The sequence below is a fragment of the Venturia canescens genome, chromosome 3, assembly GCF_019457755.1.
Source record: "Venturia canescens isolate UGA chromosome 3, ASM1945775v1, whole genome shotgun sequence".
NCBI classification, from domain to species: Eukaryota; Metazoa; Arthropoda; class Insecta; order Hymenoptera; family Ichneumonidae; genus Venturia; species Venturia canescens.
In genome coordinates this window covers 13,506,351-13,532,554 of record NC_057423.1, presented here as the reverse complement: position 1 = coordinate 13,532,554, position 26,204 = coordinate 13,506,351, and the positions used below count along the sequence as shown (strand labels likewise).

At 40.4% G+C, this 26,204-nt stretch overlaps 1 protein-coding gene across 3 annotated transcripts in view; it reads right to left on the bottom strand.

The window, feature by feature from the left end:
* The window catches only part of LOC122408181 (ecdysone receptor-like), a 189,884-nt gene that overhangs the window by 12,868 nt on the left and 150,812 nt on the right, over nt 1–26,204 (bottom strand). For 2 of the 3 annotated variants that reach the window (XM_043414820.1, XM_043414821.1), the window contains 3 exons: nt 1,850–2,223; nt 1,162–1,425; nt 298–673 (listed from right to left, as the gene is read on the bottom strand). In XM_043414820.1, the coding sequence (XP_043270755.1) occupies nt 298–673; nt 1,162–1,425; nt 1,850–2,223 (1,014 nt within the window). The remainder of the gene's footprint in view (nt 1–297; nt 674–1,161; nt 1,426–1,849; nt 2,224–26,204) is intronic. The other variant, XM_043414822.1, reaches the window with a different exon arrangement.

The window sequence follows — 26,204 nt, the reverse complement described above, 5'->3', positions numbered from 1 at the left end:
ATTTTTTTCATCCCACAAATTCCCAATAAATGGGGAAATCGACCAATCTCGAGTGAAGATACACGCGGGCCGTCGCAAAATGTTTCTTTTTAATACTTGGCGTCGAGACGCTTCCGCCTCTCCAGATAAATGGAATCACAAAGAGTTATTCAACTTCAAACGATTTTTTTGGAAAATGGCATCCGACGCGATCCCCCAGTGTGCAACAATTCATTTCATAACGGAAGAGAATGAAAAAAGCGGGAAAAGATGAAGCGATATGAATAAAACGGGGTTTTGTGAGCAACCATATTTTACCTGAGAAAATAACGATGGCCGTGAGAAGCGCGTATTCGGCATTGTTGACCTTCATGTTGTACATGTGCCGACAAAAGTGTAAAAGATCCTCGATCGTTTCGCCCATTCCAGCGAGGCTGTAACTGTCTCTCGTGTACGGCTGATTGTTCGCGAATACGATACTGTCCGTTTGCACGTCGTATTTTCTCGCCATCCTCAGCATCATAACCTCGCTCGAGCAAGCCTTCAAGAGAGCTATTTGATCTTCCCGCAAAAGCTTGTCGAAGCCTGGTAACCTCTTGGCAAACTCGACGATCAGTTGTACCGTTAATATCGTTATTTCGGTAATATGCCTAAACCTTATGTCACTCGGATCTTCGCCCTCCGTAGGTTGATTCTGCAAATCAGTTGAATCAACAAATTACAAACCGGAATAATCGTTTGAACAATCGAACGCGAAACCGAATCTCTGATGCGAGCTTAAAAGCTGAAATTCGCTGAGCTCAAAAATCCAAATTATCGAAACGGTCAACTTTTCATCTGTGATTTTGAGGAAAAACGATTTATTCATTCAAACCATCGAGAAACATTGAATTTTTCATCAAAACGTTAAACTCTCCATATTCTTATTGAAATTTTCCGAAAAAGTTGTTATAATTTATTAGAAAAATTGACACGACAGAATCGAGGACACTACTGAATTAGAACCTTCGATTTTTCAATGATGTTTCAAGAAAAAAAAAATGAAATAGCCGACAATACGAGATTATTACCAAAATATAATTATTTAATTGAGATTTGCTTCTTTTCCAGGGGAAATGATTGTGCAATAATTGGAGTTTTCCAGTTAAACGCTCTTTCAAAATAAAATGATGAATGACTCACGGTAATCCTCTTGATGTCCTCGTCACTGGGCTGCTCGAACTCGTTTTGATAATAAACGAGCCTGTGTATGAGTTCCTCCTGTTCAGGACTGACGGGCTTGACGCCGTTATGGGAGCCTGGTGTCGTACCGACGCTGCTACTTCCGGACATCGATAGACATTCGGCCTCCGCGGGTTCCATCTTAACTCCCATTTGATCGGGCACCATACCGCTGATGCTGCCGGGAGATCCATTCATCGTTGTGCTGTTCGGCTTATCTTTTTCCTGTGTGAGCCAACAAAAATGTGTTTTGAGTTACGATAATCCAATGAAACGGATAAGCAAAATAAGATGACTTTTCTTCAGAGTTTATTCACTTTGATTTCAAATCGTTTTCTTCGATAATTCTTTCGACTTTTTCGACTCGACGTTGAAAGTTTGACAACCGGAAGTACGCACAGGCTCTCATATTTTTTATTTTGAACAACTCCACTCGAAATCGGTGTTCAATGTTGTTGCCGATGCAAAAAAATCTGATTTTCAATCGAATGGAAAAATTGTTCACGACTTTCATGAATTTCTGCATTTTCGATGAAAGCAAATGTGGAAAATGACATAAGAAATATTTATCTCTCGTCGAATCGTCGTTTTTGTCGAAAGAACGATAAAAAATTGTTAAAATAATTTAATCAAATCGATATTTCCTTACCCCTACCTTCTGGGCCTTCTTCTCCTTACGCTTGACTGCACATTGATATTCGGGCACGACGCATTCCGGTCTCATACCAACGGTCAGGCACTTTTTTAACCGACATTCTTGACACTTGCGTCTCATGTACATGTCGATTTCACAATTGTTGCCGTATTTACATTGATAGACGGCATTTTTGGTGATGCTTCTTCGGAAGAAGCCTTTGCATCCCTCGCACGTAAGGGCGTTGTAGTGATAACCAGAGGCCCGATCCCCACACACGAGACAAAGTTCTTCCTGTTGCCTGGGCATGGGGCCTTTTTTCTTTTTCGCATCGCAGCTATCCGCGCTGTATCCGTTTAGCGAGCTCGGCGGCGAAAGGTCGTCCCTTCCTGTAACCATTCGCGAATGGGTAAAAATTACTTTCTCATTTTTTCGAAGCAAGCATTGCGATGTAACAATTTTTTTAGTTTTACCATATTTCCGAACATTTCGAAAAAGTTGAAAAAAATTCTCTACGACGTTAGAAATAAATAAATAGAATAATCTTTACTCATGAATTTTCAAATTCCTACGACTACTGAAATCCCTTTCCGGCGAGTCGCCGGAATGAGAAAGAACAATGAAGCAACAGAGTGATTTTTCTTTCATTCCGATGAAAGGCAGATTTCATGAAAACTCGAGCAACTCAATAAAAACAATGAACGTTCAAGCGCAACTTATTTATCGATGCATTCCAACGCATTCGCTCATACCGAGGCTCATTTTATTATCAAATAGAAGATTAGGCAACGAGTTATATCCTCTCGAACCGCGCGCTTTTAAATCTCCCATTTCACCAACGAAAACGAGGATAAAAAACGAATGAAAAATGCCAGATGTCCGTGACATTACAAAATCTGCTTTTACACCATGTACGAGTCGCCGCAGCACTTGTAACGAGTTATCTTCCCAACTCATCATAATTACAACCTTCATTTTTTTTTTCTTTCTTTTTTTTTTTAATTCATATTCACCCAAGTAAATATTTTAAAGTCTAGACCGCCCGCTATTATGGAAAAGTGAAAGGTGGATAAACCACCGGCGTGTGACATGTAAATATACGAGCGAGGAACCATTTGTGAACAAAACATATGAACGAGGGATCGTTGGTATTTGGGCTGGGGCATTGCGTAATTGAGGGACGAATCTCAAAAGCCCGGAAAATAAAATTCCTTAAAAACTGTGAGTTAATATTATTTCCTCAGAATATTTAAAACCTGCAGCCATTCGAGAAGCCCTCGCAGCCGCATTAATGGCGCTTTTGAGGGATCCGAAACCTTCAAAATGAATTTTCACATCCAAATGACGAGTCACAAATTCTTGAAAAAAAAACTTTTGAAAGCCATCCGGAGTGTGACAACTCCGATAAAATTGGCAACAAAAATGGTAGTCCCCAAGCCGCCGATGAGCCCGAACGTTTGTTCAACGAGACATTCGTCTTAAGGAGGAACAACCGAGTTTTTCAAATAGACATATTTTTCGGCTGTGGGATAACTTCCTTCTCAATAAAATTCCGTGATGGCGATGACGTCAGCGAGAAGCGCAGTCCGGAGGGGAAGGGGAAAAACGGAAAAAGAGTCGCAGCGAGATTTCCGGCCATTACGATATTTTTGCTCGGTGGTTATATTTCGCGGGGAGCAAATAGCATCTCGGGGTTCCACTAACCTACGTGGCAGCGTGGTCACGTGTCTTCATTACCTGTTTTATCTTAATATATACTTAGCTCGTACATATATGTATACACACGATGCTTTTATCTCTACATAAACCTCCTTTTTTCCTCTTTTATCCTGTCTTTTTCTCACTGTGTGTGGAAACTTTGTCGAGTGGAACGTGTAGAAGTCACGGTCGGTGAAAGTACGAGAGCGACGGTCCGGCGCTCTCGAGAGTCGCGCGCTGGATAGGTTGGTAGGCAAGTATGAAGGTGTGCGTTGTTGTGCGGACTGTAAAGTATATTCCCGCTTGCAGGTATATTTTCCTGCACGCTCGTGTGAGCCCGCCACAAGAGCTTCTCCGAGCGAGGAGCGCGCCGGGGATTTCTAGGAGTTTTGATTTTCTTGCGCAGTGTTTCTCAAACCTTGAAATCCTTGACAGCGGCGCAACCTCATTTGTATCGTGGGGAAGGAGGTTTCATTTTATTTTTACTGGGGAAGTTTGAGATTGTTTTATCGTTGGAATATGTCGAATGACATTTTCCAATTTGGAGCTGCGCGGATTTTTCATCTGCTGTTTTCTCGGGTGCTGGTTTCAGCATTGTGGAAATCTTGCTCATGTTTTTGTTGAAATTTTGGGCACCAGAGGTAGCGGAAGGAGCTTCGAAAGAGATGGCGGGCTTCGATTATCGAAATATTTTCATGCGCTTTTGGTACCGATCGCAGAAAAACAATTTATCGAAGGCCCAATTTTAAGTCAGTTGCTTCGAATTCCTATGGCGTCGCCGATTTAGAATGCAGATTTTTGGTTTCCATGAAAAAAAAAACTCGAATATTTTGAGATTCGTTGCACCCTCGAACTCGTCACAGGAAATGGGATTTCGTATAGAAAAACGGTCGCAGATAATTTTAGTTACGTTTTTCGGTGCGCCGGGCTCATGATAACGCGGCTGGTCTCAAAGCCAGCGTCTCAGAGCAGAGGAAGCTTCCACCAATGGGGACCCTGTGCACCACGGAAAGCAATAAAAGTCACGGAGCGCTTCGCTTTTCGGTGAAAGGTGGAGCACGGGCTCCAAGTATATTTTGGTCCGGGACTGAGGGATCTCATTGCAAAAGTTTACGATGACCGGTAGCGAGATAATGAGCAAGTTCGGTTACCCAAACTCGCTGAAGTTTTCATATTCAACCCCATTCGTTTCCGAATCACTGGAGAGAACAGATTCGATTAAAATGTCTCGCTGAACTTGTGAAAGGGGATCAGTTCTCTATGGAATATTGAACAGGTTATCGAGAAACTCGATACACGCCATTGACATTAGACGTTGCCAGAGGGAACCGAAGCAACGTGACGCTTGTGAAGTGACGAAGCATCAATCAACGACGAATATAAATTCAGATGGACCCGGTAGAACGATGTGAATTTTCAAGAATCATTGTTCGCTGTGAAAATCGTTTCTCAGGTTTGCTAATCGATGTACCGAGAATGAGGAAGAATCGTGCGAGTCACGATTACAAAAGCGTATGATGTTCAAGTTTGCAACGTTGGAATCCAACGAAACGATGTAAAAAAAACTCTCCAACGGTTTCTCCAATTTTGTTCCCTATCGAATTGACAATTCGTAGTTTTTCTACGCCAGTGATAACGTGGAATAAAAAATTGGTGAATTACTACAAATCTTTTCGTTTAATTCGTTGGACTCGAGCGTTGCAAAGTTGAGCGTCGTGAGCGCATACTCACACGCAGCTCGATCAATCGCCCTGTCATAAAATTGCAATCCCATATTTTTTACTCGCAACTAGGGATGTCAGATTGTTAAAAAAACGATCGATTCATTGAATCGAATCGAAATTTCATAATAAATTGAGTACCCAGAGATCGATCCAGCGAGAATCGATTCTGTAAATTTTAATGAATAATTATAAATAATAACAATAATTTAATACGAAATTCTCTTACGATTCGTACCGATCGATTCGGATAATAAATTAGTGGGTGAAAATCGATGGTTAACAATGACGCTGAAGTTAGCAACGTTGGAGTTCAACGAAATGTTGTAAAAAAAAAAAACTCCAATAATTCCATTAATTCTCCAATTCTGTAACCTGCCTAATTGGCAATTCTCAGTTTTTCAGTCTACATCAATGATTCGTAAAATAAAAAATTGGTGAATTACAAAAGTTATATTCGAATTTCGTTGGACTGCAAAACATTGGAAGCTTCGGTGTCATGATTAATAATCGATCCTCGGATCGGCATCCCAATTCGCAAAAGTTGATATTCGATTTGCCAAAAATGAGACGAGTTTTTCAAAGTTTAAAAGACCTTCGAATTTGACGTAAAGCGCCGATTCGTAAAATCCAATCAACGGAGTCAGTAAGAAAAGGTGGAATGTCAAAAAGCCAAACCTCGAAAGCTGTAATTTCGTTGAAGCCGCACGAAAACGAAGTAGAGCCAAAGTATTAATGATCAAATTTGGGGATCATGCGATTAAGGAAGAGGCAATAAAAGGCTAAGTTTTCTCCGGAGATGAGTTCAACGACACGAGAGCACGACAATTATCTTTTTCATGGGATCCTGCATTCGAGTTAGATGCATATAGCATCATACACATGCAACCGGTCGTTCAAGAGGGGCTGCTCTAATGTTCAAGGACGCCATTGTATCTTGCTCCAAGTGTAGACACATGTACATAGGCAGCGGAGATACGTATATATATATAAAAAGATGGAATTCAGGGCCACGAGAGATCCCACGACAGTGGCACAAGTGCTTCGAGTGCACGCGTGTGTGTGCGACTCTCCACTTCACCCAGCAACTCGTGTGTTGGTCTCGTGCAATTGCTATTATTAACATGCTCTCGTAGAGATTAATATTCACGATCATGTAACGCAACGGGGTGAACAAGACCAGAAGAGAGAGAGAGAGAGAGAGAGAGATGGGAAAATGCGAAGAAGAATGAGGAGGAGGAAGAGAAATAAGAGAAGGCGTTTAGACGTTGAATTCAAAATGGTCGAAAAGGGGCGAGGGGAGTGGAGTGAGGCCACGAGGAGAGGAGGGTTAAGGGGAGGGGTTGAGAGTCATATAGTTCTCGGCGTTGTTCGGTGAGAGCAAAGAGGAGAGCCTGTTCGTAGGCGTCTCCGAGACAAGTTGCAAGTTATATTGCCACAGCTGTAACAGGTTACGAGATTTATGGATCGTGGAGAATAAGCGACGAGAGAGGCGCGAACGGTCCGTGCGCTTTGGGCCTACGCGAATAATGCGCGTTTGTGCATATTGAAATTACAAACGCGCTGATTGCAAAAGTTAAAAAAATCACGAGAAGGAGAGAAAAACATGAAAAAAGTATAATGGCATTCGATGAATGAAACGCTCGCGTTCGTTCGCTCATGAATTTTCGTCGGCAAAGTACGCAGCGATCGAAACCACGCGCGAGCAGGAGACAAACGTTTTCTAGCACCTGAGCGCGACGCTCATATCTGTGATAAAGCGCGACCTTGATATTGAACAACCTAATTTCTAGGACGAGAAATAGACTCTTGGAGCGAGACAGAAACAGGGAGAAAGCACTACGGATCTGAGACAACCGGTTTCCAAGTAAATCTAGGTGCATATCTGACGAGCAAGAGACTCGTCCGAATGAAAACCTGATCCACGCTTGTAAACAACGTCTCTATTCTCAATAATTCAACTCATAAATGTCCTGTTGTTCCTTCGGACCATCTACTCTTCATTTATTCATTTGTTTTTTTTTTTTTTTTTTTTTTTTTTGACGAGATTATAAATTACGATCTGCGTTTCGCGGGGAACGTTCAATAATAGGGCATTTTACACCGTGAAGATAAAATATAAAAATGCTTGTTTATAATAGAAACGTCAATATTTATTCATATAAAAATGCGATGTAAAGTTTGTGAGTCAATTTTGAAAATGGTCCTTTTTCATCTGTTGTTCAAGGGTTTAAAACCCCATCCGCCATATTGGATTCCAACGTGAGGTCACCCCGATAGTAAACAATCTAGATTTGTGCCGTGTGCTCTGTGTTTATTTTGAAATTTTACAAGTTATTATCACGCTTGTGGATTTTTTATCATTTATTTCATGAAAATCGCATCGTGGAAGAGGGTTTTGTGAAAGCAGAAAGTAGAAATCTACCAATGATAAATACGTTGATGATAGCGATGAATTCACAATTTTCATGGCGTTTTTATACTTGTATTATTGCATTCGGGCACAAGACACCAATGATAGACGTCATGACTCATTATTTTCACAAATTTTGTTACTACTTGGTCTTTCGCAGTCGTATTGTTTACCAACGGAGTGACGTTACAAATCAAAACAACATGGCGGCTGCGTTTCCGCAGGAAAATTCAAAATTATAAATAAAAAATAGCTTTCAAGACACTTTTTGGTATTATAAAATGGAAATTAAAATTCTACCGGTTCGTTACGATCTCAGGATTAATTAAAAACAGTTTTCAAAAAACGGGTGTTCAAAATGGGTTTCCATTCTAAACTGCTTAATCGTGTAGAGAGGCATTATACGCTTCAGTCTTCTTATTTCATGCGATTTTGAAGCTTTCAACGTTGGAGTCCAACGAAATAATGTAAAAAAGTCTCCAAAAATTTCAGTAATTCTCCAATTTCGTTTCCTACCGAATTTGCAATTCGTACTTTTTCAAACTACACCAATGATTTCGTGAAATAAAAAATTGGCGAATAACGAATGTGTTTTCCGTTAAGGAGGGTGGCTAGCGACGATACAATGTTGCCACGTTAAATACATTAAAAATTTCAAAATTATAAGAATTTAATGAAATTTCGTGAACATATTCTCTAGTGCCAAATTTGACAATACAAATTTTTCAAGATTTTTCTTCTGTTTAGTTATCGAGTAATTACGCATTAAAGCAGATTTCTTATGCCTGGAATGTATACCTACATATATGGAAACGCTATGCTTATATACGTGAACTTTAGTGATCAATTACTCGATAACTGTACAGAAGAAAAATCTTAAAAAATTTGTATTGTCAAATTCGGCACTAAAGAATATGTTCACCAAATTTTATAAAATTCTGATAATTTTGAATTTTTTTATGTTTTTAGCATGGTTTAGCATGGCAACATTGTATCGCCTGTGCAATATATCCTTAATGCGTAATTACTCGATATCTAAGCAGAAGAAAATTTTGAAAAAAATTGTGTCTTCGCACTTGATGTTGAAGAACATTATCACCAAATTTGATCGATTTCTTATCATTTTGACGAATGTAGCCACCCTCCTTAAATTCGTTGGATTCGAACAACGCTGCAAGCTTCAGCCTCGTTATTTCATTGGTTCGATCGAGAAGTTTGCGAGTCAGTGTATTTGGATGTTTTTGGGGCCTGTGTGTGGATTTTCTCGTGTGTTCTTGGATGGTTGATTTGACATATGGTCTTTTCAGGTCATTGCGTAGTTTTACATATTATTCACGTAGTACGGCGCATTTGCGATTATTCTTAGACTTTCGATAGGAATCTTGGTAATATTTCTATTAGATTTGCTGGCCCCAATTATTTGAAATAATTATTTTCATTTAATCCTTCGCCCGTACAACAACGATGAATTTTTACCTTTGATTTTGAATTAATCCTTCAAATTTATCCTTCAATAAAAAATCATTGAAGTAGACGAATTCCCACGAACTGTTTCGAACGTGTTTTGCGGACAAAATGCTTGAGAAAAAATGGCGTTTAAACGGTAGCTAAAAACATCTACAAAATAATTTGAGCGTTGCAACACACTCGGAAGATTCGAAACGAAGAATGCTCCTATTGCTCCGAGCGAGTGGGCATTAAGGCGCAGTCCATGATGCCTGATCTCGGGAGCATGCAACGCACAACGGGGAGCGCTCGCAATGACTTTCCGGACAGCCGAATAACTTTGGTGAAAGTAACCGGGCCTCCATGATCATCCGTACGACACGTGGTGTGCCCATTTTTCTTTTCTCGTTATTGTACAAACGCACGAACGTCGACGCGCGCGCACACGACGCATGATCCAAAACTCGCGTGTTCACGTCAACGAAGAACTCGCGTGTGTTCAAAAAGATTCAAAGCACACGTGCACATTATTCAGGTGTGCGCACTCGCAAACATGTTTTAAAAAACACGTTTTTTCTGTGGTTTTACCTAAATTCGAATGAAAATGACGGAAGCAGCGTGCGATATGACAGTTTTGAATGACACGAGCCCACGAATAATCGGGGATGTTAAATGTGAGATCGGAAGATAGGAATTATGGAGTTTAGTAAGAAATCATGTTTTTGTACGAAGTCATAAACTCATACGAAAAATAATAGTTTTTTTAACCATCGTGAATTCGTTGAAAGATTTTTATGTTCGAGGCCTGAAAGACTGGCGGAAACATCGAAACCTCTTGAAAACTCACGAGCCTTAAAATATTTTCATTTCGGTATAGTTTCAAGGATATTTCAAGAGTACAGAAAGATTTTTTCAATGTGAGAAATTTTAATTTGTACATGGTTTATGCCAAAGTCTCATTGTCGAAGTTTCTCAGCTGCGTACAATGCGGAGATCGTAATTATTGTCTGCTAAAAAAATTTCATTTGTTTTTTCCATTTTCATGTATTTTCCTTTCATATAAACCTATGAAAAAAAACCCGACAAAATTGCGAAATTCTATATTTTTAGCGAGTTTGGAAAAGAATGCTTCTGAAGAACTTAAATTATCACTTTAAAGTGCTGTAAATATAGAATTTCCCAATTTTTTGGGTTTTTAAGGAAAATATATAGAAATGAAAAAAGAACTTGGAATTTTTGATGCAGACAGTAGTTGCGATCTCCGCGTTGTACGCAGCTGAGAAACTTGGACAATCAGACTTTGCGCATAAACCATAAAAGCTCTGAAAACAAAGCTTTATTAAAATTCGTCTCATTTGAACAAAACAAAATTTGTTCTCTTTATTGACGAATGTTTGAATCGTTAGAACTGTTGAAAAACATTCTCACAATTCCCCCCCATCGAAACAAAAATATCGTGGAATTTCGTAGATCAAAAGAGGCAAAAATGAGGGAAAATGTGAAATAAAAACTGCGGGAATTTCGTTGAGATTGAACGATGCGAAATTCGAGCGATTCGTCTCCGAGGACGAGAAAAATGCATTTCTAAATTGAATCGTAGAGTCGTGGGAAGGCTTTTTTTTGAATATTCAATGTTCGAATGCTCTCCCAGTGCGGACGATGAAAAATGACGAGCCTCGAATCTCGAATCGAAGCTCGAGAGGCCCAGGATGAAATAGTTATTCCTCAACATGGCGATCGGCCGCGTATACACGTCGCTCGAATCACCGAGTGACCAAGCAACGTTCAGCGATTCTCGCTTGGTCAGTGTTTCAGTGTTTCATCGGGGCGAATGTTTTCGACCCGGTGAATATAAATCTCCGGTGGTTTCTTGCAAGGCTCAACGGAGACCGCAGACTCCGTTGGTACGTTAGCTACATTTACAAGGAAACGTCAATATTTTTGAGCGAATATGCGGAGAAAAGGGAGTAACGATTTTTTGGGCTTTCGGCCCGCTCCGCCGGGTGATCCTCGGCGAGCTTTTTCTGGGCCAATAATCGAGGAGGTGAAATTGGAAGAGACGCCGGAATAACCGTTTCAATGAGTTTCGCAGGCCGATTCGAGCGGGCGATTTCCCGTGAAATGAAGCTCCGAGCGTAGTTGGACGAGTTTCAAAACCCAGCCACAAGTCCCAATCGAATAATTCCTAATTTCATGAGCCAAAGTCGAAGAGTCTCGAGACGGAACGTTCGAGATCGAAATTCGGACGTTGATACAGTGTGAAAAATGCGGAAGCTCGAACGTCGAATAAGAGAGGAGAGCGCTGCGACGTGGACGAGTGACATTGAGAACGAGCGAGCGCGTTCTGGACCAAACAAGGAAGCTTCAGGGTCGAAATCTCAACTCGATTAGAGTCGTCGAGAGGAGCGAGTGAGAGAAAACAATATTTCGAGCTCATTAGCACGTAGCTTTGAGAGTAGAAAGGTTCGGGCCGGAATGGGAAGTTGCATTGGGATATGGCGCGCCGTTGCTGCAGTAGGAAGAGTCGAAGAAGAAAAAGGAGCGAAGAGAGTCGAGGACGGCCGAGGGTTTCCGTGTTGGTTAGTAGCTCTCGCTGGTACCCGTCGGATCAGTGAGCGGCCTTGACTCTGGCTTGCATATAAACCCTCCCCCTTCCCCTGGCCGTCTTCGGGAGCCCCTTCTTGATGCGGCGAGTGCAAAATGCCCCACCGAGTTGTGTTCACCGCATAAAATGGCCTCCTCTCGTTTTTGCTCGCTCGCTTCTCCGCTTGCCCATAAAATCTCATCGCGTTCTTCTCCTCTCGCTTCTCTCGATCTTTCCTGCCTCGTAATTCCGCTCCTCTTACCTGCCCCTTCCCCCGCCCTCTTGCTTTCCTCTCTCGACGCACGGGCTCTAGAAGCGCGTTGAGAAAATGGAGGGCAAAGTATAACGCGCTCGGGAGAATGTCCGAGATTGCGTCTCGCGTGTTATTTTCCTTCGGAACTTAAATCACGAGGATGCACTTTTCGAAACGCGCCGTTCCAGGGCGAGAGAGCCGCGATGGAGGTTCCACCTTTTCCCAGCCTGCGACTCGAGCTCTTGCTCGGCGAGCTTGGAGTCGAGAACTCACGCGGGAAGGGGGGTAAACAAACATCGATGTTCTCGATGCTGGCAGTATCGACGAATGTAATAAAGCAATAATATAACGCCGGAACTCGAGAAACGCAGGGTTACGAGAAGCGGCGAACGATCGCTCTTTCTTCCCTTTGGCTGGATCGCTTGGACGAATTTTGTTCCCGAAAGTGTGACATTTCCTGTCCGAATATTCTTCGAGGGCTCGACTAATCGAGATTTATTTATTTTTAAGAATTTTCCAATATCTCCTGTCGGGGGAGAAATGAATTTTGTGAATTCTCTGTTAAGCGCCAAGACGAAAGGTTTCGTGGGCTCAAGCAGCCGCGAAGAGGATGAACGACGCGAGTCTCATTTCTTACGCGGATTCCCTCGCGTTGAAGTCTCCGGGAGTGTCGATTGCGAATCTCGAATTCCTCCGCGGGCCGGCAAAGGGCGTCGATGAAATGATAAAATTAGCAATGATCGCAACGGAATTAATGAAAAGGGAGTCGAGGGAGAAAAATGAGAGCTCGAGTTCGCGGGATCGAATCTTCACGTGCGGCGTCTGAAAAAAAATCGATATTTTCTCGCGCTGCGTCAACCGCTGACGACCTTGCGTAAATAATTTTAAAAATGTCAACTGACAGAAAATCAAAGTCCCGCGCCAAGCTGTCTAGTTGAATGAGCTATCGTGAATTATTTTTCGTCTTCTGTCTCGTGTATTTCAGCGGCGCTATTTATAGCCGAAACTCTCGAGCGGGAATCGAGCTCGGAGAAATACGCGCAGCATTGGAAAACCGGGTGAAAATTGAAGGAAAATCATAAACCGATTTGAACCATGAAAAATCGAACGTCAAGTTTTAAGTTAATGCAAAAAGCGATTCTCGAGATCGTTTGTAAAAAAATGTCCCCCCCCCGACTTCGAGGCCAAATGGTCAAACGTTTTTTCCATTGCTGAGTGAGAAAATTTCGAAGGAAAGTCGAAATAAAGGGAAGGAGATAGAAAAGCGAGTAATTCACCGATGTTTCATCGCGTTTTTAAGGTGGTTCATGCACGAAACGATTTTCTTATAAGAGTGTCTTGAAATTTACACAGAAATTAAATGGTAGTCGACTGACACTAATATCAAATTTTAAAGGGTTCGTTTCTCATTGATTATTGACGTAAACGTGTTTAAATATGAAAAAAATACATAAAGTTATAGGGACTGCGTAAAAAATCGTTTATCTTTTCATATTTTTCAGAAAAATTCGAGACGATTTTTCTACTAGTAATAAAGATATATTGCCTTAAAGATTGAACGAAATTGGTAATGAGCACTCGTATAACCTCACATTTGCTTATTTCGGCATTTTGTTTCTTGTTGGCTCGGCCTTCTGTCTTTTTATTAATATTTTATTCTCAATTCATTTTCCTTTGTTTTCCCTTTGGGCTCTCTAAAGTGATTTTTAACATAAAAATTAGTATTTTAGCCAGGAACGAATAAAATATTGGGTTCAGTCAGTGATGGATCCCCGATTAATTAAGGAGGGTGGATCGCGACGATGCAATATTGCCATGCTACTAAAGCATGTTAAAAATATTAAGAATCTCATAAAATTTGGTAAATGTATTCTTTAAAAATATACTAGATGAGTCACAGACGCGCGCTCCGCGCACGTCATCTTCTTGCATAGCGTAATTTTTTATTTATTTTTACGCGGATTAATAATTCAACTCATTAAAAACTATTGAAAGAGTGTCCAATTCGAAGAATTTTCGAGAAATCGAGTCGAGCAAAACGATATCGACAAAATGTCAAAGATGGCTTGAATTCCAAGCTGTCATTTTGACAGGACGAGTGAACGTTGTTTTTCCCCGAATGAATTTAGCGCCACAATGATCGTGTTTTAAGAACCAATCGGAATCGCGGAAAATCAATGACAATGAACAGCTAATTCACGCGTCACTTATATACTTTATAAATTCTTTAAAAAAATACAAGACAATATAAACTTTTTTAGATTTTTCTACCACATAGCTCTCGAGTAATTGAACACTAAAGTTCACGTGTATAAGCATAGCGTTTCCATATATATAGGTATACATTCCGGGCATAAGAAATCTGCTTTAATGCGTAATTACTTGATAACTAAACAGAAGAAAATTTTGAAAAAATTTGTGTTTTCGCACTTGATGTTGAAGAACATTATCACCAAATTTGATCAATTTCTAATTATTTCGACTTTTGTATCATTCACCCTTAACGCTTAAATGTTCGAAAACCATGTGGTAAAAAAATTTGAAAAAAATTGTATTTGTATACTTGATGCCAAAGAATGTTATCACGAAATTTGATAAAATTCTGATTATTTTGATTTCGTGATCCACCCGCCTTAATGGCTTGTAATTCGCGGAAAGATAAGTTGTGTATTTCGAATTAATAATTCTGGCATTAATTTAAGGTGATTATATCTTTAATGAAAGAATAAAAATCGATCGAATTAAAACGCCCATAAAATACGATCCTTCGGGCATGATCTTTCTTGAACCGCACGAGAAATTCAAATAAACAATGGAAAGAATAAAAAATAAAGAGAAGAGGAAAAGTGCTCGTGTACTCGCTATCGCTAGCGTTTTGTATGAGAAAGATAATAAACATTAAAACATTGTATATAGCGACGAGATACGAGGATACATGGGCAAAGTAACGCGCGCGAAGAATAGCAGCAAAGGTACATTAACAACGAGCCTATGTAGATGGTTGCGCAAGAAAATTACCAGTCAACCCTGGCCTTGCCCATCAGCGCGCGACGTTCAGCGTCTCGGTCTCTTGTCTTCCACCTTCGCAAATGCGAATCCAAATATTATATACGCGTTTTTTCATATTTTTTACTATTTATAGCGAATGAAATGTTAATCGGATGAAATCATTGCTAAATAAATTATTAGATTGATGATCATCCAAGTTTGTTCGCCCTTGGACTCTTTATTTATTTTTGCTACCTTAATTATCCATTCGACGCTAATGAATGATGAATTTTATTATTTTTAAACCAAAAATTATATCTGATTGAAATTTCCGTACTTCGTGATGCAATAAAAATCTGAAAAAATTCAACAACATTTGGAAAGCTATATGAACAACAATTATCAATAATAATATTGCCCAAAAGTAAATAACAAATTGTTTGAACAATTAATTGTTCAATAATTTTGCGGTGACCTATTGTTGTTTTTTTACGAATCAATTGTGTGTATTTTTCCGAATGCTCATGAATTTTTTCAGAATTTTCGTGGATTTTTGAAATTTCTTGAAAATGTTTTGAAAAAATTTTTTTTTAATTTGAATTTTGGATATGTTTCAGAAGACATATTTACCATCAGTTTTGAAAAGTCTCAAGGTTACTGGATCAAAAATGTACAAATATAGCTACTTAAAAAATTTAAAAAAGGGAATTTCAAAAATCCACGAAAATTCTGAAAAAAATCATGAGCATTCAGAAAAATGCGCACATTCGATTCGTAAAAAAAAACAAGGGTTCACTGTAAAATTGTTAAAAAATTATTTATTTAAACAATTTATTAATAACTTTTGGGCAATATTATTGTTGATAATTGTAGTTCATAACTTTCCAAATGTTGCTGAATTTTTTCAGATTTTTATTGCATCACGAAGTACGGAAATTCCGATCAGGTACAATTTATCGGCTGGGCTATCCATCCAGTAATACCTTAAGAAAAATATGACAGGAACGAATATTGATGATTTTTCCGACTCCGATTGCTTCAGAGGCAATTAGAATCGACATTCCACAAGTTTATTTTCATTGGACCTCATCAATTTTAAACAAAAGCTTCCATCATTTCCGGAATAGTTACGAAAATGGTTCGAAAATAACGATTTTACGAGAAATAATGAAAAAAAAAGTGGTGCTGACGTTTGCAACTTCGCTAGAGAACAAAATTGGAGAGTTACTGAATTTGTTGGAGACTTTTTTTTTCATTATTTCGTCGAACTTCAACATCATAAAAAGCCTCACAGCTCGAGGTGTTATAAAAAAAATTCGGATGAGTTCGATATCCGCTGAAATTCAAATTTTTACAGTGCTGAAGTTCGCAACGTTGGAGTCCAACGAAATGAGGGAAAAAACATTTTCAATTCACCAATTTTTTATTTCACGAAATATCAGTGCAGGTTGAAAAACTACGGATTGGAAATTCGACAGGAAACGAAATTGGAGAATTACTGAATTTTTTGGAGAAGCTTTTTAAATCATTTCGTTGGACTCCAACGTTGCAAACTTGAGCCTCATAAATTTTTTACAGTTCAGATCCCAGAATTTGGGAATGTAAAAAAATAAGGTACAAGAGCCAAAATTAAATGCCAGCATTCGAACGAGTTGAATTCTCATTGTCGTAATAATGAACCAGCAAGGATAATAATAATAACGAAAGTAATTCGGTGGTCGCATTTGATGGCAGTGATTGGCCAGCTTCCGGGAGCAGGGGAGCGTTCCGTGAACGGGATTTGGTGGTCAGCTGGTTAGCCACGCAGAGCTTAGAGCTGTGCAGCAGACGAGTGCCCTCGGCAGAGTTCATTCTGACCCAGTGAGCGTGATATTGTGGCCACGACCACGGTCACAATCCTGTACACATACTTGATATTATATAATGTATAGATATAATATACAGATTGATGGGAGCGGAGAGGCGTCGCGCCGGGTGAGATATTCCATAAAATTGACCAGTCACACCGCGAGGATATTGAATCTAGCCAGGTTCGACCGTGAGAAATAAGAAAGGCGTTATATCTGTAATCGAGTTACTTGATAGTTAAATGCAACTTTATTTGACTTTCGGATGGTAAACTTTTATGGCCGTTCACCAGGGTTTTTTCGCCCTTTGGACTCCGCTGCTTAAAAATGGAGGGTAAATTATTGAAAGCGAAGGCAAAGTGATTGATGAAGGGGACTAAAAATAGTGGAAAACTAAAAATGAAAAATGAGAAATATTGAAAAATTAATACGACGCTGAAGTTTGCAACGTTGGAGTCGGACGAATTGGACGAAAAAAACATTTGTAATTCACCAATTATTTATTCCACGGAATCATTGGTGTAGATTGAAAAACTACGAATTGTTAATTCGGTAGAGAGCCAAATTGTAGAATTATTGAAATCGTTCATTTTTTACATAATTTCGTTGGACTCCGACCTTGCAAACTTCGACGTCATAAACTAACAAAATATTTCGTTGAAATTCTCAATTGAAAGAGGAACAAGGTAGAATTTTTTTAGTTACTCAAAACGTCCATTGTATACCCCAAAAAGGACTAAAAAATGTTTACAAATTCATGAATCTTTATTGTCCTTTATAAAACCAGAGAAAGAAAACGAAAAAATAAACCTATTTTATTGTTAAAAAAAGCGAGGGATTTCGTTGTCGAAATTTCTTTGTCACACTCGATGGGAAGAGAGGGATAAAATAAAGCGAACAAAAACAAAGATTTTAGTGACTAAAATCGTCGATTGTAGGACTGAACGATCTGTCAAGTGGCAAAAACGAGCCAATCACAATTTCAATCTCGGCTATCTTATTTTGAAGATTAGGAAAAAAAGCCGGCCAGAAAAAATGAGGTGAAAGAAAAAAAAAAACAAAAAACGATACGAATTTTCGTATCAGCTGTGAAATTCCGGAGGAGGAGAACGCTGCGAGAAAAGGAAAGGAGTGTCACTCAACACGATTCGTATATATATGTATTTAGTACGTGCGTGTTTATGTACTCTATATATATATATAGCTGCGCTCCCGCGTAGCCTCGCAAATATTCGTTCATTGAACGCAAGCGCGCCGGGCTCGTTCGACGATGACCCACTTCTGTCTGCTGGGTTTCTCGTAAAACGATTACGCGAGTGCGACCCAGGCACACTACACCGATGTATATACGATACGAAACATAAATATAGAGTATCGTGTTACTCAATATATTTTTATTTCGATTTTACAACTTTTTGTAAAACAAAAATCTTTTCACGTCTTTCGAAAAACTGTTAACAGTTTGAGGCTGATCTGACAGTCGTAGAATGAAACGATGAAAAAATGTTCTAGTCAGAAAGCTTGGTCGAGTATATCGAGAAATATCGACTTTCGGTTCCCTAATTTTGCTGCATCGAAAAATGTGTTAACGAATCGTTCGTGAATCATTGCCTTTTAGATATTTCGTTAGAAAAGTTGAGAAATATATTTCAAGATATTTCCTCGCCCCGGTAGGATCGATCGATTGAGAAAATGAACATTCGTGCCGAGCTCTCGGTGTGCTGACAACAAATACGAAGCGGGAAGCGCGCTCGTTTTGATCATAAAAGCGAAAAGAAACTTCGAATGAGTGCTCGGAATGTGTTCTTGCTCGTTTAAAACTTCTGGGAGAATCTTATTGGGGAAACGTGCACGAAAGATGCCGCCGAATGAAATGAAAAAGTAGCGGGAAATACGGTTAGAATCGGCAAGTGGAAATAAACGCTTGATTTATTCGAGTTTATATTGACGCGACGGAAAAGGGGGGAGGGGAATGCTCCGAGAGAAGGAAAAGGGGAAGCTCGACTGTTCTCGTCTATTATGGGGGAGGTTTACACGCCGGTGCGTTGAACCAGCGTCATCGGTATTAGTTGGAAAGATGGTTGCTGCCGCCTCGTCCAGTGGAGGAACGGCGCCACCTGTTCGCCGAGTGGAATTGCTTGTCAACGAAGCGAACGAGACCGGAACCCCGCTCCCTTCGCTTCTCCTCCTGGCTCGCGGTGCGCTCGTGTGTGCTTCGTAAACGCGGCGATTCCCTCGTGAGCGAGAGTGACCTACTGACCCCTCTCTTACCAACGAAGGCGCGCCTCACCCCCCGCCAGGAAGCTCGCGCCAACCGCGTGACGCCGTTCTCTCCTTCTCTCTCTCTCTCTTGATGCAGCGCGTTTCTCCCGAGCAGCGAGTACAACGCGTATACGTACGAACACGAAACAACGGCGGGCGCATGCTCCGTTGGTTTTTCGAGAGAGAGAGAGCTCGCGGTAGAAAAAACAGCCGAAAAAGGAGAGAGCACGAATCCCTGAGCGAAAACGTGCCTGGGAGAGCTACACGTGTCAGGGGAATCGCGAGAAAGTTTATAGAAATTCATATTCTCACGGATTCTTATTCGATTACGATCGTCCGATTGATCGAAAACGTGGCGAAATCGTGCCAAATGTAAAAATGAAAATCCGTTTGGGAAAGAAAAACATTTTCTCGAAATGATGCAACGGATTTTGCGGAATTTTGCGTCAGGATAATCGGACATTATTGGGCGCCCGTGCCCAACTTCGTCGCGCGGTGGATGCGACAAAGAAAAGGAAAGAAAAAGAGGGAGAGAGCTCCGAACGCGGAGAGATGGGGAGAGAAGCGCGATGGCCTACTTGACGATGATTTTACGGGCAGCAACTGAATCCATACAGACGTAAAGTGTGGCTATAGACGCTTGTAAAAATGAGCGTTACGTGCCACGAGGCTCGGAGAGTTTCGATGCTGTGGCGTACTGTACCATGGCAAGAGTAGTTTCGTAAGCGCACATAATCGGTTCATTAGATGAGTGTAAGTGAAACGGAGACAACGAAAATAAAGAATCGTAATAATAATAAGATAAATAAAAATAGAATCGTTGGAGATACGAGTGTTCGTGATTCGGTGACGTTTGGTAGTAGTAGACGAAGAAAAACGCGCGGGACACACTGAGAGGAACGAAAGGAAGAGACAGAGCCAGTGACGATCAAATTTGTGTGCGCGAGAAAAAAATGAAAAAATAAGAGAACGAAGCGAGAGCGACACGCTCAGGGAGGAGGGAGAAAATAGCGTGGAGGAGCGTGCGCGGGTGTGGTTCCTCGCTCGAAAAGCCGCACAAACGTCTCGTGACGTTACGGGAGACACGTGTGTGCGGAACGTAGATATCGCAAGCCCCGAACATTTATGTATACTGGCTCAGGCGCGCTGGCCGCTTTTTCTAGACAAATGTATCATGTTTGTCAAATTGTTAAAAAATGAAAATTCAACGAAATTACACCAGGTGATTTTGATAAGGATGCTCGTGTAATTTCAATCAATAAATGCTGCTCTCTCATGTATTTTCATTATCTTTTAAGGATGTATGGTACAAAAGTCTAAATAATTATAAATTGATCAAATTTAGTGATAATTTTCTTCAACATCAAGTACGAGAACACAATTTTTTTCAAAATTTTCTTCTGCTTAGTTATCGAATAATTACGCATTAAAGCAGATTTCTTATGCCCGGAATATATATATGGAAACGCTATGCTTGTACACGTGAACTTTAGTGATCAATTACTCGATAACTGTACAGAAGAAAAATCTTAAAAAATGTGTATTGTCAAATTTGACACTAAGAATTTTATAAAATTCTTATCATTTTGAAATTTTTTATGTTTTTAGCATGGTTTAGCAAGGCAAGATTGTAAGCCTGTACCAAATATCCTTAATAAAGTTTCTCATACAGAAATTTCAATAAATTAAGTCATTGATTGCATCCAAGTGCTCATACATCAAATAAGCTATGGAGTGGAATGTAAGATTACGATTGTATGAGAGAAGCGTTGGAAACAATTTTATAATGAATACATACCATTAAAATTTTATTTTCATATTGAAAAACCATTTTATTCCTTTTAGCTATACTTTTCAGGCACTCTAAAAAACGACGAATTATTTTATTATGACTAAATGTTGCTTTTTACAGGTTATTTAGGATCACACATTTTCCAATATGTCTACGTTCATCCAGAATTTTCGAACCACCAATTATTAAAATTCCAATCGAATCCAGTAAAAAATTGGCAAATGAGATTCCATGTCTGAAGTACTTTTTGAGCAACATTAACCAATCTATTTATAAAATAACCTTTCTCGTCTATATGTAAATATATGAGAGTCAGGTGAAATGAATGTTTACAAATCATGTTGACTACAATGCTAATGAACCGTCGCTTGTGACATTCGGTGTAGTATTGATATATATTATTAAAATATTCTCTAGGCATCATCGCATAATCGTCTGAAAAATGAATCAAATGCCGAAAAAATAATAAAAATAATTTTCATAAGAACATTATTGATACGTTTGTTTTTGAGGTTACCTAAAAGCTTACATTTCAAATGATAATTTAACCGGGAATAAAAAAATGACTCCATAATTGCCCTTCAGCTACGGGGACTCTGCTGCATCGATTTCTTACACAATTTAATGTGATATTGGCTAGCCAAATTTGATTTCGCAAAATTCCTCTCTTCAAGTCGTATTTCTTAATGGAAACAAGCTCCCCCACTTTCAATTTTTTCCGAACGTGCATTTTTGTTTCCAAGCTGGAATCGTGGTTAGGGAAGCTGTGGTTGGTTACATATGTGGCATATCCAAGCATAAAACATTGTCAGTTAGCTTCTCATGGCAGCATTACATGTCAGGTACACTGTGCCGTGATATGTGATCGTCAAAAGTCAAGAGCTATTTATTTAAATAACAGTATATTCGGACGTATCAGAGGTCAATCAGAATACCAATAAAACGACAACAACGAAACTCGCAAAATTCGATATTGCGAATTTGACGATTTCGTTCGCGAGTTTTTTTTTTTTTATTTTTGTTATTCTTTTCTTCCTTTGAAAAAGATCGTGCGTCACACGTAGTTTTTAGGTCGTTTATTCCAATAGTAAACGTTCGAATTCGTAATGTTGACACGCCGAATTCGGTCGCCGAAATGAAGTAGAAACAGAATAATTAACCGTTTCTGTTTCTCTTGCTGGTTATCAATCGGTTTTCATGGTTTTCGTACACATCGGGCGAAGCGCGTGTCGTTCGTATATCGATCGACGTGCACGCACACTTAGTGGGGACAACGCTCCGCCTGTGTCGGGGCGGCCCTCCTCCGACCACAAGGTCAACTGCGCTCCGTTTCTATGCGCATTTTTGTCAACGATTGAAACTCGAGCGCGTTACCGGTCCGCTCGGGTCGAGGCGTATCGCATGGACGACGAGTGTGAAGCCTCCTCGTAGACAAATCGCTCGGGCGGAAGACTGTTTAGCCGCTTTTTTTCAGAGGTTAACACATCGGTAAGCGATTCCAGTTTTGTTGACGTGGAATGAAAATTTTTGGGAAAACTCAACGAAAATATTGGCGCTCTGAGATTCTTCGAAAGACATTCATTCAATTGAGGTACGAAGGAATTTACGAAAAATTCCCAACTTCGTTGTGGATGACGAGAAAATAATGTGCTGAATGATGCGTTCGGAAAGCATTTTTTGTTGCAGATTTGTTCGAAAATTCGTTAGGTCGACGATTTTTTTCTGTTTTTCGTTTCGGTAGGAAAATAGCAAAAGTGCGATTGAGAGAAAAATAATCGAAAGAAAAGTGAACGAAAGAGGATTTGGAAAGCACCGAAATCAGGGAAGGCCGGACGGCGCTACACGAGCTCCCGAGCCACAGCGCTCGTTGAGTGAAGATCGTTGCGGTACACTCCTCGTGTTTACCTCGAAATTATCGATGCTCGGTTATTGACGCCTGGAATCGAGCCGCGGAGACTACGGAGATGAGATTTTTCGAGGGATCGCGTTGGCTCGCACGTGTCTGGGGATAAAAGCGTTGCTCGTTAGCATATAAAGAAATCGATTTGTTTGATGGGCACGCACCGAATTGTTGCAGCGAATTTCGAAACCGTTGCTCGTGTCAACGAACTTGAGGAAAAAGATGTTTACTTTGACAATTCGGTTCATCGACTCTTCCGGGTCTCGGCCAGAAATCTTAACGCTTCTGTGACCGAATCGTGACCATTTCGAGCCTGCTGTACCCACGAAAGTACTCTCGAAGCAAGCTTTTGTTCCGGTATCCGTAGAAAAGCTCACGAAAATGACACGATCGATTGAAATCGACGGGAAAGGCTTCGGCTCGAATCTAAATCCAAATGATACGAGGAGAGAGAAAAAATAATATTTTTTATGGCCTCGCGACGTTGAATAACAATACTCGAGTCAGAAACAAAGGCAAATTTATTTTGCGCGCGATATTCGTAAATATTTGTGATTACGAGTGATTTTGAAGGTCATTTTTCGTCGTGCGCAGCTTTTGAGATTCGTTGCCACAGTTTGCCAAATGAAAATAAGATACGCGAGGCAGCTCTCTCTCCCTCCTTTTCCCTCATTTCTTTCCCCTCCGAGATAAACGAGCGAATATGTAAGAGTACGCGTCTACAGACGAGCGAAAATGCACTCTGGCGAGAGAGCGACATATATTTTTATAATATCGCACACTTCACGTACAACGTCGTTCCGTGTACAACAACGAGTTGATTTATAGCTCGCACACTGATTGCAGATTATTCCTTTATTAGCCGGCCAACGAGTCTCGAGATACGTCGAAAAAGGCTTGCTGTAGGTCATAAGAGTATCGTACAGATTGAGCTCGCGAAGCTCATCGCCCAAAGGGCATTCCGATCGGAATCCAAGTGCTTTCGGACAATATTTTTGTTTAGAATGCTCCTAAGAAGAAACCAAAACAAAATAGCACGCGAGCCGATCGAACGGTGCAATTTTATCGACATCGTGAAAAATTCGTTGAACATAGAAAAGCCGACTGAAATAAATGATAAAAAAAAAGCATTTGTAAAACGCTTTCGAAAATTCATCAACGAGAACAAAGTTTTGTGAAAATTTGCATTTTTATCATCACCAAGAATGCTTTCGGTGAAGAGCCGAAAAAAGATGACTTTTGGAGAGCCGAGAAAGGTGAAACGTGGATTTGCGACGGTCGAAAGAGAAAGGATAATTACGAATGTCAAGAGCGCGAGTCCATATTCGAGCTTGAAAAGTCCCATGCACGTACGAAAGGAGAAGAGAGGACGAGGGACACGGAAAAGTGTGAGTGTCGCTCGTCAATCGAGTCGCGAGAGAGGGCCGTCATGCTCGGGGCTTCGTGACTATATTATTAACTTCACAATGAAGGATAATCACGCCTCTGCGTATACAGAGCTAAGCAGAACTCGATGCGAGTGAGTGTGCGGGTATGCGTTGCTCTCGTAATAATCAGTGGGATCGTTAATTTGGAAAATTAGTTGAGAGACGATAAAAATCGAATGGCAAAATTGAGAGAAAATTGAGATTTATGAATTCGTTCGGTTTCGAGCTCGAACGCGCGCGCGCGCGCGAGCGAGAGAGAATTCCACTTGACCCTTAAAACCTTCATTTACCGAGAAGTCGTAACGAATTGTCGCCAACTTGCATCTGTTTTTTTTCCCTTCAATGTACCAAGCTCCTAATAAAAATGACGAATGAATCGACTCGGGATTACATTTTTTTCGATCCGGTTGTGCAATTTCATTTTTCCGGGTACAAGTATTATTATTTCGATTGAAAAGACTCTGGGAAGGCGGCGCGGTGGGCAATCGTTGAACAACAAGGAAAAAGCACGAGTGGAGAGGGGCAGAGAGAAACGAACAGAAAAAAGTAGTGCGAGGATGCAAAAGAGGCGGGAGAAAAGAGAGAGAGAGCGAGACCTTGAACGAGAGGGAGCCCGAGGGACGGTTCAATCAACTCCTGTTGAAGAGAGCTGCGCACATTTCTGCATCGCGTTCGTCTCTCGGTGACGCATTCTTTCCTCTCTCTCTCTCTCTCTCATTTCCTTATTTTTTCTTTCTTTCTTTTCGAGTGTGTCGATGCGCACATGTGACACGAGTCGTGTATTAAAATGTATAAACGGAACGCGAGTCTCGATTCTTGCACAATAATTCATCGGGTGCATGCTCCCGAGACGTAACTGCATCGCGCACATTTATCCTGTTTCACAAATAAGCGTGACTCGTCTTCGGCTCTATTTTTTTGTTTCGTTCTTATCCCCCCCTTGAAATTCAGAGCCGCCGAGTTGCGAGCTTCGTTTCTTGAGACTCTTTCCAACTCTTTTATCAAAAATAACACCTCAAAATATTCGTGCCGATAAAAAAATGGCATTTGAGTATATTTTCACAACTGTAATTTCAGAATTTTCGTAACGATCTTTATCTTTGTTTATATTTGTGGTTAGATCGTTAGAGGAAAACGTGAATTTTATCAATTTTCCGTCACAAATATTCGGCAATTTCGGGTATTACATTTCGTGGGGTAACGATGAAATTTGAAGGTGGATCGAGCGCTGCGATGCAATAGCTCGACGAACGAGCTCAATGCACTCGGTCCGTCAACATATCTGTGCAAACAATTAACGAATGTAGATTAGCGCGTTCGATAAGAGGATCGCAAGCGGGCACGCGCGGGGCGTCGTCGCGGTGAGCGGAAAAAAATGAAGGCTCTCTCCCGAGAAGCGGTATGACGAATTTTTGTTTATTCAAACGAGGCAAAAATGTGCTGCTGGTTCGAACGGTTCGATGCCACGGACTGAAGCAGCGAGCGATATCGAGTCGAGTATTTTTAGTGAAAAATAAATGATGAAATTCGTTCCCTTCCGAAAACGATGTTTACGTTTATTTTCGCCTATGCGAAGGGAAATGATTTGAAGCGCTCTCGTGTTCGTCGGATCTGTCGAGGGTCGTATCAAAGGTAGACAAAAAATATCGAGCCTTCTCTTTTAATCGTCAAAAATAGGCGACAAAAAAACAAACGTTGCGCCGGGATTACGAATTAAGCGTCGAGATCAGCTCGATTTTCGAGGACCCTTGAAAATCTCCTGACTTTTCCGATCGTTTTATTCCTCTCCCATATCGCGGCTTGAGAATAAATTATTGTGCACGGTACGTCCGAGACGGAACATTTTGCCGTTATGGAAATTTCGGGGAAAGAGTTTTTATCGAAAAAATAGAAAAACAGATAAAACAAAGTGGATTTGGTTTAATAAATGAATAAGTTTGTTAAAAATTATGAAAAAATCATTCCTCCGACGAGTCTCGAAGGGGAAATCCGCGTATCGCGGTCCGTCGCACTCGGCTTCGCAAAAAACTTTTTTACCT